General features: G+C 48.4%; 1 protein-coding gene across 1 annotated transcript; it reads left to right on the forward strand.

The window, feature by feature from the left end:
• Positions 1-5,212, forward strand: LOC132531970 (cytochrome P450 1A2). Its single transcript, XM_060170097.1, has 6 exons — positions 1-831; positions 1,414-1,534; positions 2,006-2,095; positions 2,371-2,494; positions 3,647-3,733; positions 4,915-5,212. Exons 1-6 carry the CDS (start codon positions 1-3, stop codon positions 5,210-5,212), a joined length of 1,551 nt encoding a protein of 516 aa, XP_060026080.1.
• The last annotated feature ends 13,717 nt before the right edge of the window (positions 5,213-18,929 follow it).

The following is an 18,929-nucleotide window of genomic DNA, read 5'->3' on the forward strand; positions in this document are numbered from 1 at the left end:
ATGGCATTGTCCCAGGCCACTCCTTTCTCAGCCACAGAGCTTCTCCTGGCCTCTGCCACCTTCTGCCTGGTATTCTGGGTGGTCAGGGCCTGGCAGCCTTGGGTCCCTAAAGGCCTGAAGAGTCCACCAGGGCCCTGGAGCTGGCCCCTGATCGGGCACGTGCTGACCTTGGGGAAGAGCCCACACTTGGCCCTGTCGCGGCTGAGCCAGCGCTATGGAGACGTGCTGCAGATCCGCATTGGCTGCACACCCGTGCTGGTGCTCAGCGGCCTGGACACCATCCGGCAGGCCCTGGTGCGGCAGGGTGATGATTTCAAGGGCCGGCCTGACCTCTACAGCTTCACCTTAGTCGCTGATGGCCAGAGTATGACCTTCAACCCAGACTCTGGACCAGTGTGGGCTGCCCGGCGACGCCTGGCCCAGAATGCTCTCAAATCCTTCTCCGTTGCCTCAGACCCGGCTTCCTCATCCTCCTGCTACCTGGAGATGCATGTGCACAAGGAGGCTGAGGCCCTCATCAGCAAGTTCCAGGAGCTGATGGCAGGACCTGGGCGCTTTGACCCCTATGACCACGTGGTGGTGTCCGTGGCCAAGGTCATTGGTGCCATATGCTTCGGGCAGCACTTCCCCCAGAGCAGTGAGGAGATGGTCAGCCTTGTGACGAACACCCATGATTTCGTGGAGACTGCCTCCTCCGGGAGCCCCGTGGACTTCTTCCCCATCCTTAAATACCTGCCCAACCCTGCTCTGCAAAAGTACAAGAGCTTCAACCAGAGGTTCCTGCAGTTCCTGCAGAAAATGGTCCAGGAGTGCTATCAGGACTTTGACAAGGTAAGCCCAGGGTACGGGAAGTGTGAGGGCACCCAAGAGTCTGTGTGGCCCCTCTTGCCCAGCTCCAAGGTACCCACACACCTGGTGTGCAGCCAAGGCCTAGGAAGGCTCTGGGACATCTCAGATCACCTGTGTGACCTGGAGCCAAGCCCTCTCCCTCTCTGGCCTCAGTTTCTTCATGCCTATAGCCTCCCTCTCAGGGCTGCTCAAAGCCCCAGAGAGATAAGGTCATGAATGGGGCCCTGGCAGAGCCCTGTAATGTGGGGTGCTGTTATCATGAGAAGGCTTTTGTTCTGCTGGAAACTGAACCCAGACAGAGACTAATTCCCAGCTCGGGTGTCACCTTACTTCCCTGTACTCACTCCAACCTCCTTCTCTGAAATTGGACCCCTGGGGTTATTGGGGGGAAGAGTCAATGGGGCATGAAATGATACTTTAAGTCCTACCTGGGGCTGCTACCAGCTCCTGTCGTGAGCTCAACCCACTGCCCAGAGGCCAGCTGGCAGTGCCAGATGGGATGGGGCAAGGTCTAGACTTCCACCCCAGAAATGCTGGGGTGCTCCTAAGCTTGTGCCCCCTCAGAACAGAGTCCAGGACATCGTAGGTGCCCTGTTCAAGCACTACGAGGATAACTCCAGAGCTAGTGGGGGCCTCATGCTCCAGAAGAAGACTGTCAGCCTTGTCAACGACATCTTTGGAGCCGGTAGGAGCCAGACCCCTGCCCCTCCATCCCTCAGTGCCTGCTGTTCACACACAGCCTTGCCCAGCCCCGGGGTCCATCAGATAACTCACCAACTACATGTCAGATGGTGCAGGACACAGAGACCAGGCCCAGGCTCAAGGTTTGAGCCCAGGCTGTACCACCAACTCCCAGTGAAAACTCAGCCAAGTCCCTCTCCTCCTCTGGGCCTCAGTTTCCCCAACTAAACAATAAAGGCTTCTCTGGGCTGTAAGTCTAGGCCCTTGTAATTCCAGCAACTAATCATGAAAGCAGTGACTCAAGTTTGTGCTGAGGTGACTCCACCTCTGCCCTTAGAAAATTCAGGGTGAGGGGCTTTGGGGGAAAAGGAGACAGAGAAAGACAATATTTGCTACATACATGGTGGGTGCTTGGTAAATGCTGCCTTCTTGTTCCTGTCTTCCTTTCTTCCTCACCTTGCCCCATGCTGCCCAGGGCTTGATCCGATCACAACAGCCATCTCCTGGAGCCTTCTGTACCTTGTGACAAATCCTGAGATACAGAGGAAGATCCAGGAGGAGCTGGGTATGTAGAGTCCCCTAACCCTCTGGTGGAGAGAAGCCTTGGGGTCCCAGGTCATCTGTTCAATCTACATATAGCTGTTATGTACCTACTAAGTACAAGCCCTGGGCATACAATGGTGCCCACCCTTGCCTAGAGGATACTGGGGGGTCAGTGGGTCTCAGACCTGTAAACAGACATAGTACCACATAGAGTGACACCTGGTGTGATTGGGGATGCAGATGCCATGGAGCAGTCAGGACAACCCCTAAGCCTTGTCCGTCCTCTGTGTTCTGCAGACACAGTGATTGGCAGGGAGCGGCGGCCCCGGCTCTCTGACAGATCCCAGCTGCCTTATTTGGAGGCCTTCATCCTGGAGACCTTCCGACACTCCTCCTTCGTCCCCTTCACCATCCCCCACAGGTGAGGCCTGCCTATTCTGCCCTCCCACCTCTGAAATCATTGCCATGTTTTCTCCCCAGCTTCTCAGCCCTGGCCCTGGTCAGACCTCAGCATCTCCTTCCTGGCCATGACACCAGATTCCTCACAGACCTTGGCCTCTACTCTGCCCCCATCCAGTCCAAACATGATCAAAGTACCCAGCTCTCAGGAGAAAAACCACACTTCTGACCTCAGCTCTCATTCACCTCTGCTCACATTCCCTCCCTACAGGTACTCTCAACCCCGCCAGGCTGGCCTCACCATCCCTTACAAGCATGAACCAGCCAGCCTCCAATTTTGCTTATGTTGGACCTTCTGCTTGGAAGGTCTACAGTCTTCTCTGGCTACCAGAATCCTATCCTACCTTATCCTGACACAAACTTCCCCTCCCCTAGAAGCCTTTCTTGATTCATCCAGCTGGCATAACTTCATTCTGATATTTTGTAGGACTTACAGCCATTGGTCCTTGATTAGGTCCTGGGATTTTAACAATGTCAAGAGAGTTAATGAACACTTACTTCAGCCCATATTTTGGTCTAGTTATGCCCAGAGGAAGAGGCCTGATGCCTCAGCCAAGCTGGGGACTCCCCAGGACTGGCCCAGACTGCCTGTTTCTCGGCTCCAGAGAATGGCCAAGGGCACAGCTGAGTACAGAGAAAAGTTTAGTAAACTTTGTTGAAGAATAGGATCTGAGAAAGGGGAAGAATAATTTCAACCCTTCCTTGCCCCTGCTATTCCCTCCTAGTGTACGGTATAGAAACCATGGTGGACAGGCTATTGGAGTGGGGTGAAGGAGCAAGAACCTCTGCGGGGGGGGGGATATAAATCAGGAGTTTGGGATTAATATATACACAACTACTATATATAAAATAGATAAACAACAAAAACCTACTGTATAGTAAAGGGAACTATATTCGATATCTTGTAATAACCTATAATGGAAAAAACCTGAAAAAGAATATATAGGTATATATATGGCTGAATCACTTTGCTGTACCTCTGAAACTAACACAACATTGTAAATTAACTATAGTCAACTTTTTTTTAATTGTTAAAAAGAAAAAAAACAACCTCCCAGAGACACATCCCAGTTTTCCAGCCCGTGAGCCTGACAGAGCCCTCTTCCCTCCTTAGCACAATAAGGGACACAACACTGAACGGCTTCTACATCCCCAAGGAACGCTGTGTCTTCATAAACCAGTGGCAGGTCAATCATGACCCGTGAGTACATATCCCCCACTGAAAAATGTGTGAAGTTCAGCAGTCAGGAAGGCTGTTTGTCCCCCTAGGAACTGGTTATACAATAAGGGAATGGTGCCTCGATGGCTCTGCAGCCTGCTCTAAGGGACAAAATTTAGGTCCATGTTTCTCAAACTTTAGTGCATTGACCAGGAAGTTGGTTTTAGATTTCGGTGCCCAGTCCCCCGAGATTCCTCTTCGGTAGGTAAGGTGGAGTATCTCAGGCGATTCTGATGTGAATGGCTTAGGGACCTCTTTGGAAAATCTCACTTTACAGGTAGGAGGATCATATAATTTACCATCCAAACTAGGGCACTTCTGTGTGTGAAAAAGGATGCTGTAAATAATTACTCCAAAACAATAAGCATAAACCAGGATGGACGGTTGATTCCCCTTGTATATTGAGTAGGATAGAGATGGACATGTGTTCCTTCTTTTAATTTCTTTTAGTTAAAGTATTATTTCTTTAAAATAAAAAATTAATATTAGGGCTTCCCTGGTGGTGCAGTGGTTGAGAGTCTGCCTGCTGATGCAGGGGACACGGGCTCGTGTCCCGGTCCGGGAAGATCCCACATGCCGCGGAGCGGCTGGGCCCATGAGCCATGGCCGCTGAGCCTGCGCGTCCGGAGCCTGTGCTCCGCAACGGGAGAGGCCACAACAGTGAGAGGTCCGCTTACCACACACACACACACACACACACACACAAATATATATCCATTAATAAAAAACTGGCCGGGCTTCCCTGGTGGCGCAGTGGTTGAGAGTCCGCCTGCCGATGTAGGGTACACGGGTTCGTGTCCCGGTCCAGGAAGATCCCACATGCCGTGGAGCGGCTGGGCCCGTGAGCCATGGCCGCTGAGCCTGCGCGTCTGGAGCCTGTGCTCCGCAATGGGAGAGGCCACAATAGTGAGAGGCCCGCGTACAGCAAAAATAATAATAATAAATAAATAAATAAATAAATAATATTACAAAGCACTATTTTCAAGGCTGGTGATTTTAGAGAGAGCTATGTAAAAGAAATAAACATCAAAATACAGTTTGGCCCCTTTCCCCACTCTCCTTTCATTGCGCTAGATCTATTCTAACACAGATGTCCCCCACCCAGGCCTTTCCCAAAGGGCCTCCCCAGCCCAGAGATACCACTTCCTCTGTTCATCTCGCAGGAAGCTGTGGGGGGACCCATCTGAGTTCCGGCCGGAGAGATTCCTCACTGCCCATGACACCACCATCAGCAAGACCTTGAGTGAGAAAATGATGCTCTTCGGCATGGGCAAGCGCCGGTGCATAGGGGAGGTCCTGGCCAAGTGGGAGATCTTCCTCTTCCTGGCCATCTTGCTTCAGCAGCTGGAGTTCAGTGTGCCACCAGGTGTGAAAGTGGACCTAACCCCTACCTACGGGCTGACCATGAAGCCTGCCCCCTGCGAGCATATCCAGGCACGGCTGCGCTTCCCCATCAAGTGAAGAAGTTACCAGCATTCTGAGGCAGAGGGAAGGGTGGAGGTCACTGAGGAAACTTTGTTTCTTTTCTTTTCTTTTTTTTTTAACTAACAGCTTTATAGAGATATAATTCATAAACCATATAATTCACCTCCTTAAAGTATACAATCCAATGGCTTTTAGTATATCACAGAGTTGTGCTATCACACCACAATCAATCTTAGAACCTTCTCATCACCCAGTAAAGAAACCCATACCCCTCAGCAGTCACTCCCCATCTCCCCCTAACCCACCTTCCCTACCCTGCTAGCACTAGAAAACTACTAATCTACTTTCTGTGTGTACAGATTTGCCTACTCTGGGCATTTCATATAAATGCAATTATACAATAAATGGTCTTTTGTGACTGGCTTCTTCACTTAGCATGATGTTTTTAAAGTTCATCCGTGTTGTAGTATGTGTCAGTAAGCCCTGTTTTCTTGAGTCCTGAGACTAGGCTCAGTTCACTATTCTTACTTCTTTCCTGTATGATTCACAACTTGGAACACTTGAAGGGAACAGAGAGGAAGGGACCCAGCCTTGTAGGCCAAACGCAGATGGGTGAAGGGGGATCCCTCATGCCCTATCCTCAAAAGGTAGAGAACATCTGACCTCTCACAGTGTTCTGATTTGTTCATCCATAGCTAGGGGAAGATAAGCCCCCCAGAAATGCTTGGGTTACCTGCAAAAAGCGCAGGTCCCATCAAAAGGGGACTATCAAAAGAGTGAAAAGAGGGCTTCCCTGTTGGCACAGTGGTTGACAGTCCACCTGCCAATGCAGGGGACACGGGTTCGTGCCCTGGTCCGGGAAGATCCCACATGCCTTGTTGTGGCTGGGCCCGTGAGCCATGGCTGCTAAGCCTGTGCGTCCGGAGCCTGTGCTCCGCAACGGGAGAGGCCACAACAGTGAGAGACCCGCGTACCGCAAAAAAAAAAAAAAAAAGAGTGAAAAGATAAGCCACAGAATGGGAGAAAATATTTGCAATTCACATATCTGTAAAGGATTAATATCCAAAATATATAAGGAACTCCTACAAATCAACAACAAAAAAAACAAACAACCCAATTTTTAAAATGGGCAAAAAAGTGGTGATCGTTTTGTAATGTATAGAAATATCGAATCACTATGTTGGGCATCAGGAACTAACATAGTTTTGTAGGTCAGTTATACTTCAAAAAAACAAACAAACAAACTCATAGAAAAAGAGATTAGATTTGTGGTTACCAGAGATAGGGGGAGGGCAGGGGAATTTGAATGAAGGTGGTCAAAAGCCACAAATTTCCAGTTATAAGATAAATAAATAAGTACTAAGAATGTAATGTACAATGTGATTAATATAATTAACACTGCTCTACATTATATATGAAAGTTGTTAAGAGAGTAAATCCTAAAAGTTCTCATCACAAGAAAACTTTTTTCTATTTCTTTAATTTTTTTGTATCTATACAAGATGATAGATGTTCACTAAACTTACTGTGATAATCATTTCATGATGTTTGTAAGTCAAATCATTATGCTGTACACATTAAACTTATATCATGCTGTATGTCAATCATATCTTAACAAAACTAAAAGGAAAAAAGACAAACAGAAATGGGCAAAAGACTTGGATAAACAGTTCTCTAAAGAAGATATGCAAATGGACAAGTACATGAAAAAACACTCAACATTATTAGTTATTAGGGACATGCAAATCAAAAACATGATGAGGTACCATTTCACACCTACTAGAATGGCTACAATAAAAATTAAAAACTAGAGACTTCCCTGGTGGCGCAGAGGTTAAGAATCTGCCTGCCAATGCAGGAGACATGGGCTCGAGCCCTGGTCCAAGAAGATCCCACGTGCCGCGGAACAACTAAGCCCGAGCGCCACAACTACTGAAGCCCGCGTGCCTAGATCCGGTTCTCCGCAACAAGAGAAGCTACCGCAGTGAGAAGTCCACGAACCGCAACGATAAATAAATAAATAAATAAAAATTAAAAACTAGAGAGCTATTTGGGAATTCCCTGGCGGTCCAGTGGTTAGGACTCCGCGCTTCCACTGTAGGGGGCCCACGTTCTATCCCTGATTGGGGAACTAAGATCCCGCAAGCTGCGTGGTGTAGCCAAAAACGAAAAACAAAAAACCCGCTAGACTGTGATCATATGATCACCTCAATAGATGCAGAAAAAGCATTTGACAAAATTCAACATCCATTTATGATAAAAACAAAAACCCTCCCAACAAAGTGGATATAGAGGGGATGTACCTCAACATAATAAAGGCCATATATGATAAGCTCACAGTTAACATCATACTCAGTGGTGAAAGCTAAAAGCTTTCTTCTAAGATCAGGAACAAGACAAGGATGCCCACTATCACCACTTTTATTCAACATAGTATTGGAAGTCCTAGCTAGAGCATTTAGGCAAGAAAAAGAAATAAAAAAGCATCCAAATTGGAAAGGAAGAAGTAAAACTGTCCTATTTGCAGATGACATGATATATATAGAAAACCCTAGACTCCACTAAAAAATTTGTTAGAGGGCTTCCCTGGTGACGCAGTGGTTGAGAGTCCACCTGCCAATGCAGGGGACACGGGTTCGTGCCCTGGTCCAGGAAGATCCCACATGCCGTGTAGCAGCTGGGCCCGTGAGCCATGGCCGCTGGGCCTGCGCATCCGGAGCCTGTGCTCCGCAACGGGAGAGGCCACAACAGTGAGAGGCCCGCGTACTGCAAAAAAAAAAAAAAAAAAATTGTTAGAAATTATAAACAAATTCAGTAAAATTTCAGGATACAAAATCAATATATAAATATCTGTTGTATTTCTATACATTGATAACAAACTATTGGAAAGAGAAATTAAGAAAACAATCTCATTGCTTCAAAAAGAATAAAATATCTGCAAATAAATTTAACTAAGGAGGTAAAAGACCCATACACTGAAAACTATATGACACTGGTGAAAGAAATTGAAGAAGACAAATAAATGGAAAGATATTCTGTGCTCATGGATTGGAAGAATTAATATTGTAAAATGTCCATACTGTCAAAAGCAATCTACAGATTCAAGACAATCCCTATCAAAATTCCAATGGCATTTTTCACAGCTATAGAACAAACAATCCTAAAATTTGCATGGAAGCATAAAAAACATCCTGAATGACCAAAGCAATCTTGAGAAGGAAGAATACAGCTGGAGGCATCATGATCCCTGATTTCAAACTGTATTACAAAGATATAGTAATCAAAAGAGTATGGTATTGGCATAAAAACAGACACATGGATCAATGGAACAGAATAGAGAGCCCAGAAATAAATCCATGCATATATGGTCAATCAATTTATTACAAAGGAGCCACAAATATCCAATGGGGAAAGAATAGCCTCTTCAACAACTGGTGTTGGGAATGCTGGACAGCCACATGCAAACGAATGAAACTGGACCACTATCTCACACAATACACAAAAATTAATTCAAAATGGATCAAAGATTTGTCCATAAGGCCTGAAACCATAAAACTCCTAAAAGGAAACACAAGTGGTAAGCTTCTTGACATCGATCTTGGTGATGATTTTTTGGGTTTGATACCAAAGGCAAAGGCAGCAAAAGCAAAGATAAACAAACAGGACTACATCAAACTAAAAACCTTTTGCATAGTAAAGGAAACCATCAACAAAATAAAAAGGCAACTGACAGAATAGGAGGAAATATTTGCAAATCATATATCTGATATTTTGGTTAATATCCAAAATATATAAAAACTCACACAATGCAGTAGCAAAACCCCCAAACAGTCCAATTTAAAAATGGGCAGAAAAACTGAATAGACATTTTTCCAAAGAAGACATACAGATAGCCAACAGATAAATGAAAGGTGCTCAATACCACCAATCATCAGGGAAATACAAATCAAAGCCACAATGAGATATCACCTCACATCTGTCAGAACGGCTATTATCCATCCATCCAACGGTCCATCAACGGATGAATGAATAAAGAAAATATGGGATATATATATTATGATTATATATATTTATAATTCAGCCATAAAAAAGGAAGTCTTGCAATTTACAACATGAATGAATCTTGAGGGCATTCTGCTAAGTGAAATAAGTCAGGCGGAGAAAGCCAAATACCATATCAACTCACTTATATGTGAAATCCAAAAACAAACAAACAAAAACCCCCAACACCCCCGAACAAACAAAAAGACCAAGCTCATGGGTATAGAGAACAAATTGGTGGTTGCCAGAGGTTCTGGGTGAGGGCAGGGGGTGCAAAATGGGTCAAGGGTGTTAAAAAGTACAAACTTCCAGATATAAAATAAATAAGTAATGGGAATGTAATATACAGCATGGTGACTAGTGTTAACAATATTATACTGAATATTTGAAACTTGTTAAGAGAGTAAATCTTAAAAGTTCTCATCACAAGAAAAAAATTGTAACTGCGTGGTGGCCGATGTTAACTAGATTTATTGTGGTGATCATTTTGCAATATATACAAGTATTGAATTATTATGTTTTACACCTGACGCTAATATAATGTTATACGTCAATTATATCTCAATTTAAAAAATGGACATTAATGTGTTGGTGAGGACATGGAAAAATTGTGACCCTTGTGCATTACAAGTGGGAATATAAAATGGTACCGTCCCTGTGGAAAATGCTTTGGTAGTTCCTCAAAAAGTTAAGCATATAGGGGCTTGCCTGGTGGCGCAGTGGTTGAGAGTCCGCCTGCCGATGCAGGGGACACGGGTTCGTGCCCCGATCCGGGAAGATCCCACGTGCCGCGGAGCGGCTGGGCCCGTGAGCCATGGCCGCTGAGCCTGCGCGTCCGGAGGCTGTGCTCCGCAATGGGAGAGGCTACAACAGTGAGAGGCCGGCGTACCACAAAAAAAAAAAAAAAAAGTGTAGCATATAATTACGTATAACCCAACAAGTTCACTCCTAGGTGTCTACCCAAAAGAATTGAAAACAGGTGTTCAAACAAAAACTGGCGCAGGAATGTTCATAGCAACATTATTCTCAATAATCAAAAGGTGGAAACAACCAGTGTCCAACAACAGATATATGGATACATAAAATGTAGCCTAGACATACAATGGAATATTATTCAGCCATAAAAAGGAATGGCATTCTGATGCATTCTACAACACGGGTAAACTTTGAAAACATTATACCAAGTGAAATAAACCAGGTACAAAAGGACAAATATTGTATGATTCCACTTACATGAGGTATCTAGATTAGGCAAATTTACAGAGAAAGAAAGTATTATAGAGGTTACCAGGGCTGAGGCAGGTGGGGTGGGGAGGGAAGAATAGAGAGTTATTGTTTAATGAGTGCAGGGTTTCTGTTTGGGACAATGAAAAAGTTCTAGAAATGAATAGTAGTGATAGTGGCACAGCATTGTGAATATATTTAATGCCACTGAATTACACACTTAAAAGTGGTTAAAATGGTAAATTTTATGTATATTTTACCACAAATTTTTTTTTTATCTTTTGGCCCCACCACACAGCATATGGGATCTTAGTTCCCTGACCAGGAATCGAACCTGCGCCCCCTTCATTGGCAGCATGGAGTCTTAACCACTGGACTGCCAGGGAAGTCCCTTACTACAATTTTTTTTTTTTGTACATCTTTATTGGAGTATAATTGCTTTACAATGGCGTGTTAGTTTCTGCTTTATAACAAAGTGAATCAGTTATACATATACATATGTTCCCATATCTATTCCCTCTTGCGTCTCCCTCCCTCCCACCCTCCCTATCCCACCCCTCTAGGTGGTCACAAAACACCGAGCTGATCTCCCTGTGCTATGCGGCTGCTTCCCACTAGCTATCTATTTTACGTTTGGTAGTGTATATATGTCCATGCCACTCTCTCACTTTGTCACAGCTTACCCTTCCCCCTCCCCATATCCTCAAGTCCATTCTCTAGTAGGTCTGTGTCTTTATTCCTGTCTTACCCCTAGGTTCTTCATGACATTTTTTTTTTCTTAGATTCCATATATATGTGTTAGCAAACGGTATACATCTTTCTCTTTCTGACTTACTTCACTCTGTATGACAGACTCTAGGTCCTTCCAACCTTACCACAATTTTTAAAGGCAAGTAACACAATAAAACATTGTGTACAATAAAAAACAAGCATCAAAACCACGAAAAGACATGGAGGAACTTTAAATGCATATTGCTAAGTGAAAGAAGCCAATCTGAAAAGGTTACCTATTTTATGAATCCAACTATATGACATCCTGGAAAAGGCAAAACTATGGAGACCATCAGTGGTTGCCAGGATTTCAGGGGTGAGGGGGTGGGTGGGAGGAGGGGGAGATGAACACGTGGAAAACAGAGAGTTTTTAGGGCAGTGAAACGATTCTGTATGATACTGTAATGGTGGGTACACAGCATTATACATTTGTCAAAACCAAAGAATGTACAACATGGGCTTCCCTGGTGGCGCGGTGGTTGAGAGTCCGCCTGCCGATGCAGGGGACGTGGGTTCATGCACCGGTCTGGGAAGATCCCACATGCCGTGGAGCGGCTGGGCCCGTGAGCCATGGCCGCTGAGCCTGCGCGTCCGGAGCCTGTGCTCTGCAACGGGAGAGGCCACAACAGTGAGAGGCCCGTGTACCGCAAAAAAAAAAAAAAGAATGTACAACACGAAGAGTGAACCCTAATGTAAACTATGGACTCTAGTTAATAAAAGTTTATCAATACTGGTTCATCAATTGTAAAATAATTAGCTACTAATGCAAGATGTTAATAACAGGGAAAACTGGGAGCAGGGAGAGCAGGTACATGTGCACTCTCGGTACCTTCTGCTCATTTTTCTATAAACTACAACTGCTCCAAAACTAAAGTCTATCAATTAAAAACACAAAAGGCAAGTAATCCAATAAAATATTGGCAAAACATTAGGGAAAAAAGGCCCAGGCCTTACCCTCTCTTCACATAGCCCTGGGGGTTGGAGCAGTCACTGTGCTCACTTCCATAGTGCCAGAGGCCCCTTTTCTGCTCCGAAGCTCCCTAAAATATAGTGTTTCCACTTGAAAAATGGAGGCAAAGAGTTGAATTAGTTTATCTCATAAGAGCCCTCGATTCTAAGTGCATAATAAGTTTGCTTTGGTCTTCGCAAAATGGAAGACCTGTTCATTATGTTTTATATGCATGAGCAAGGCCCTTCACCACTGAAAAAAAATGGATACAGAGAAACAGAGCTTGAGGACGCTGAGATTTGGGCTTTGTCCCTTCCCACACACACCTGAACTGACCACTGCTTCCTTATTGTCCCTCCAGCCCAAGGCTCTTTCCAAGGACATACCTTTATGCCTGGAGGGATCAACTGGGTATAGTGTGACTCCAAAGTACCCACCCTGGGGGTTGGGGATAAAGGAAGGAAAATGATGGAGGAATTCTCAGGGAGGGTCCCAGAAGGAGATAGAAGAGAATGACACAGAAAGAATGGCTGTACCTGCACATCTATCCTGATGCCCTGTTTTCTGGAATCGCCTCATCCAGCCACATGGGCAGTAGAGCGGATCTCTGCAAAGTGAATCCTATTTTCCTATTGCCTTTTTTTTTTTTTTTTTCCTCGATACGCGGGCCTCTCACTGTTGTGGCCTCTCCCGTTGCGGAGCACAGGCTCCAGACGCGCAAGCTCAGCGGCCACGGCTCATGGGCCCAGCCGCTCCGTGGCATGTGGGATCCTCCCGGACCTGGGCACGAACCCGTGTCCCCTGCATCGGCAGGCGGTCTCTCAACCACTGCGTCACCAGGGAAGCCCCATTTTTGTTTTTTTAAAGGGAACTTTATTATTTGTTTCTTTTTTTATTTTTGGCTGCGTTGGGTCTTCATTGCTGCACACAGGCTATTTTTAGTTGCGGCGAGCCAGGGCTACTCTTTGTTGTTGTGTGCGGACTTCTCATTGTGGTGACTTCTCTTGTTGCAGAGCATGGGCTCTAGGCACACGGGCTTCAGTAGTTGTGGCACGCGGGCTTCAGTAGTTGTGGCTCGCGGGCTCTAGAGCGCCGGCTCAGTAGTTGCGATGCACGGGCTTAGTTGCCCTGTGGCATGTGGGATCTTCTGGGACAAGGGCTCGAACCCGTGTCCCCTGCATTGGCAGGCGGATTCTTAACCACTGTGCCACCAGGGAAGCCCCGTCAGTTTGTTTTTGCCTTCTCTATTACTAATCAAGATTCGGCCTTATCTGTCCTACAAATCATGATTTTCTGAAATGAGATGAAAATGAGCCAGACCTCATTTTCAAAGTGTTCATCCAATGGCAGAATTGCCTCAACATTCTGGAAATAATCACGGCTGTCTGTGGCTTTGAAGAAAATAATCAATTTAAGAATCAAATCGGCCGGATTCTGTGCTAAAGTCCTGGAGGGAGGAAGCACCTCACCTAAGCTCCACTTGACCGTCCTCAAACCCAAAGCAAACTCCTCAAGGAACCCCTTGAGGAAACTCAGCTCACCTGTCAGACAAAGGAGGCTCAGCTCTGCCCTAGGGAACTCCAGTCTGAAGGGGAAGATAGTCCTCTCCTGGGAACCTGAAGGTGAGCCCGACGTGGCCCTGTCCTGCACGTCACAAGCGGAGCGGGGAGACACAGGCCTACCTACCGGGGGGCTCCAGTCTGAGGGGGAAATGAACCTGCTCTAAAAGTCCCAGTCTGATGAGGGGGATGCAGCTCATCCCCCGGAATCTCAGGAAACACAGCCCTGTCTGAGGAAGGAGACGAACCCTTGTTCTGGGAGCTCCAGTCTGTCGGGGACACGGTCCTACCCTTCAGAGCCCCTCACTAGTGGAAAATTCCATCGAAGCACCCTAGTGGCACACGTAAAGACCCCAACAAGCAACAAACAGACATTGCCATACTTCGTCAATCCAAGACTCAGCTCCCTGGGGAATTTCAGGCCCAGGGGTCACTCAGGGTCACTGCCCTGTCTGGCTCCCTGTGGTCAGGAACTGGCCTGAGCCTTCTCACGCACACCTGGCCAATCTTTAACTCACTTGGGCTGGCTTAGGGCTCCCCTCTGGTCAGAGCCAAAGGAGGGGAAACTGGACATGGAGACTTTGCCCCCCACAGCAGCCTGGAGGTAGACTGCAACGGTTCTGTCCTGCCCCTCCCTGGGCAGGTCCTGGACACACACCATCCCAGGCTGTTCTCACGACAACCTCAGGAGGCAGACACCACTATAGCCCCTTTTGAGATAAGGAACGCAAGGCTCAGAAGCCCGAGCTGGGAAGTGGTTGGGGAGGGACTCAGGGCTGTGTCTCTTATACCCTGTGCAGGGTCTCTTCTCCTGCCTCACCCACATAGCCAGGACTGTTCGGATAGAACAGGGCAGCTCAGAAGGACAACACGACCATTGAACCGTGTGCAGAGTTGGAAAGAACACTGGGCTGGAGGATTAGGAATCCTAAGCTCAGGTTTTACCTGTGGGTGACCTTGGGCAAGTCCCTCCCTTTCTCTGGGCCTCAGATCCCCCATCTTCAGCCACCTCTGTGGTCTTCTCCAGCACCATAAACCTGAAGATCAGGCCACTGGCAATGACCCCTGGTCTACCAGCCTCACTTAAGGCTGTGGGCGAAATCCCGTGAGAATCTGGCAAACTGTGGGGTGCAGTGCACTGGGAAGGGGTAATTTGGTTAAGATGAAATGATGGGAAAAGCCCTGGGTTGGGAATCCCATGAAATGGTGGGAAAAGCCCTGGGCTGAGAATCCCATGTCAGCCTCACACGGAAAATTAAGTGATTTCCCTAAGTCTCCCAGCTTGTTCAGTTCAGTCTCTCAACTCCTTTTATCTCAAGCATCCACCACTAACCAGCTCTTTGCTTTACTTAACTCAGTTCAGGTTCTTGAGAAAGGAGTTTGATTGAACCAGGCCATGTGTCAGTCAGTGTTGAGTCCCCTTGGAGCAACATCTGTGTCTGGTCCAAGTAGTCACAGCACACATGCCACCTTGGCAGGTGGACCCTGCACACCAGGCCCAGGAAAGACAGGCACAGGAGAAAGCTTACAGAGCCGCACAAAAGACTCCATTTGTTATTTTCTCCTGCCCTGCCCACCCCTCCCCATACCTTCAGTACAAAGCAATCTTGCCCTCATTCTCAGTCCTCCCTGAGACTCCAAAAGTTTAGGTTTCTTGACAAATTACCGAAAAAAAATCACTATTCTTATTTTGGCCCAGCTCATCCTTTTTCCGATAGGGACTGTGACACTGGGGTAGGTGGTCCTGCCTGGCTCCTTTTTTCCTCAGGGTGAAGGTGACCTCCTCCCAGGATCCCCTTGGTCCCTATGCAAATGAACCCAGTCACTGGGGACACCCCCCAGATCTGCCCAGATAAGTCTTAGTCCAAAGGCAACTTGCTCCCCAAGGAAGGATTTTCCAAGTGACAAAGGACTCTGAGGAGGGAGCAGACTTCTGAAAGAAGGGTGGTGAGTGCACCATCTGGGTGGGGGAAACCAGAGGCTGGATTTTCTTAGTCCAAAGTGTATATGGTTCAAAGACGCAATCCATGAGTCAGCCCTCCACCTTATCCCTGTCATTGGCTCCTGTCCCTGAGAGGGGGCTGCCACCAGAGGTTATCACACCCTGAGCCAAGTTCCCCATCCCTTAATGATCCCCTCTCTCAAAATTTGCCCCCAAGATCCCACACTCTGGTTACACCTGTACCACGACATAACATCAGGTTCGCAGGATGCCCCTGGAATTGGGGCCGTGATTCAAGGTTGTGCAACTGTAGCAGCGGCTCTCAGGTTGTGCAGGGGAGGGGGCATTTTTGGATAGGGAGCCTACCCAACAGCCCTCAACCTGCACTGATGTTGGAGGCAGCCTCTGGTCTCCACTGAGGCCACCTGCGCCCTCCCTGCCAGCCCTGCGTGCTAGCAGATGTTTCTAGTATTAGAAGGACGACATGGTGATACTTGATATGCTTCCCCAAACCACCCCCTCACCTGTGCACCCTCTATGCTATCCTGGGCCAGTAATTAATGATAAGAGTCTAATCCCCAGCAGGGCCTGGGAAAGGGAAAGGGGATAAGGTAGGAGGCTGGCTCACAAAGAGAGGGCTAAATCCCAGCTCGCCCACTAATGCTGGGCCAGTTGCATAACCTTCCTGAGTCTAGATTTTCTCAGCTTGCAACTGGGGATGATAATCCTACCCCACAGGGTTGGGGAGGGCCTAATGAGATGGAGTGTGTAAAGCGTCAGGTATTAAATCAATGCTACACACACACACACACACACACACACACACACACACACACACACACACACATGCACGCACACCAGGAATGCTGGGAAAGGTGGTCTGGGGGCAGGACTGAACCCACGACATGGGCATGGCATGTGCAGCTGTGCATATACCAGGTCCGTGTGTGAGCCAGCATTCCCAGGACCCCACACCCTCTCACTGGGGTCTTGCCAGGGCCTGGGCTCAGCCTACTTCCTTCCACTGCTCCCCCCACCCAGCAGCTGGGGAGGGCTGGGGGTGCTGGCGTGACAGGGAACAATGGGCCCCCAACCCCTTCCGGCCCATTGCGTGAGAAGGAGCTGCCGGAAGGAAACTCACCTCCCTGTGGGACAGGCCACCACCCCCCTGATGACTGCCCCAGGGAAGACTGGAGACCCCCCATGCTGCTCAAGGGGAGGGCCTGTGCACTCTAGGACTCTCATTCTTGGTACATTCTGTCCTTGAACCTAGACTGGCCTCCCCCACCTCCTTTCAGAGGCATCCCTGACCCCCTCCCCAGGGGCTGGGCTGGGTCCTCCTGCAAGAGTCCAGGGCCCTGTTCTCATTCATCTCTGTGGCCCCAGAGTGGCCGGGCTAGAGCAGTCCCAACTGATGAGTGTTGACCAACCGAGTAAATAACAGTGCAAGAAGCCAGCCCAGGGATGGTCAGGGCCCAGGGGCTGAGCCAGGAAAGATGAGAGAGAGGGAAGGACCTGTCTCAGGGCTCAGCCAAAACTCCTACATTGCAGATAGGGATGAGGTCAGAGCCCCAGAGAGCCCCCCAGAGGGCACAGGGCACACTGCTGCGGGACCAAGGATGTCCTCCCCCCAGAAGTCCTTCCGGCACTCAGGGTTTCACTTATGTAGCAGCATCTTCACCTACACCCCCAACTTCCTCTCTCATGCACAATCACCCTCACTCCAGGTGGGTCCAGCGCCTCCACCCTCAGACGGGGAGCCCTCTGATGTGGGGGGAGGGGGTCTTCCACTGTGCCTGTCCACACCCAGCAGGATGTCTCGGAGGGTTCACCCCTGGTGGGCTGCTGAGCAGAGGCTCTGGACAAGATGCACCCTGTCTGGGCCTCAGTTTCCCCACGTGGCAGCCTGTGTGTGGGGTGGACTGGGTGGGACCATCCCCGTAGCTGGGCCCTCCTGGCCTGGCTGCCCAGCGCACAGCTCTGTCTGATCTGCATCTCTCTCCGCTACTCCTTTTCAACACCACAACCCCCCAAAGCTCTGGGCAGGGTCTCAGCTCACCCTGTCCAGGCAGATGGCGTCACCAGGTCCAGGTCTCCAGGCTCTCAGGCGTGACCATCGTTAGCGAGAGGGAGGAGCAGAAACACGCTCCGCAAACCTGACTGGTTACCCCACCGGCCGCCTCCCCAACTCCACCCCCACCTTGGAGGACGTGCTAACCTGGGGCCTGAGAGATTCCTCAATTCCCACGGCAAGAAGGACTCTCAGGCACGCGAGCAAGCAGCTCCCGTGGCCCTGAGGGCACAGGAGACTGCAGGCACACCTGCAAACACACGCCTGGCTGCAAGCACGCACATACCTGGCTGGCATGCTGACCCACCTGAACGCACACCTGGCAGGCTCACGCACAGGTATACACCTGACCACGCCAGGCTCATGCTTGCCCATGTGCACGCACGCACAGAGAGAGGGTGCCCCACATCTGCGGGCTTATCCACTCCCCAGGACTAGCCTTGACATGAATGCCCACCCCCACCCCACTCCCCACCAGCCCACTGGGACGCTTGGCTGGGCCACCCCACAGGAACACCACCTTCCTTTTTTTTTAACTTTTATTTATCTTTTTTTTTTTTTATGGCTGCGTTGGGTCTTCATTGCTGCACGCAGGCTTTCTCTAGTTGCGGCGAGTGGGAGCTACTCTTCGATGTCGTGCGTGGGCTTCTCGTCGCGGTGGCTTCTCTTGTTGCGGAGCACAGGCTCTAGGCGCGCGGGCTTCAGTAGTTGTGGCTCGCGGGCTCTAGAGCGCAGGCTCAGTAGTTGTGGCTCACGGGCTCTGCTGCTCCGCGGCGTGTGGGATCTTCCCAGACCTTCCCAGAGCTCGAACACGTGTCCCCTGCATTAGCAGGCGGATTCTTAACCACTGCTCCACCAGGGAAGCCCTCCATCTTCTTATGGACCCACACCATGTCCACTTTGGCAGTTCAGAGGATACTAGGGGTATGGCAGGGCTTTGGACATGAACCCCAGGCAGGGCCCACGGGTAACAATGGGGTCTAGTGCTGTGTAACAAATGATACAGCAGTGAGTTTTTGTGCCCAGAAATGCTACTGATTCATTCATTCATTCATATAAGCTTTTACTAAAAGGTAACATTTCAAATCAATGGGGCAAAGATATGTTACTGAATAAATCATGTTGAAAATAATTGAAAAGATCGATCCTACTACATAAAAGTAAATCATTTCTACATTTAAAAGAATCGTAAAGTC

Source organism: Lagenorhynchus albirostris, chromosome 1, assembly GCF_949774975.1.
Source record: "Lagenorhynchus albirostris chromosome 1, mLagAlb1.1, whole genome shotgun sequence".
NCBI classification, from domain to species: domain Eukaryota; kingdom Metazoa; phylum Chordata; class Mammalia; order Artiodactyla; family Delphinidae; genus Lagenorhynchus; species Lagenorhynchus albirostris.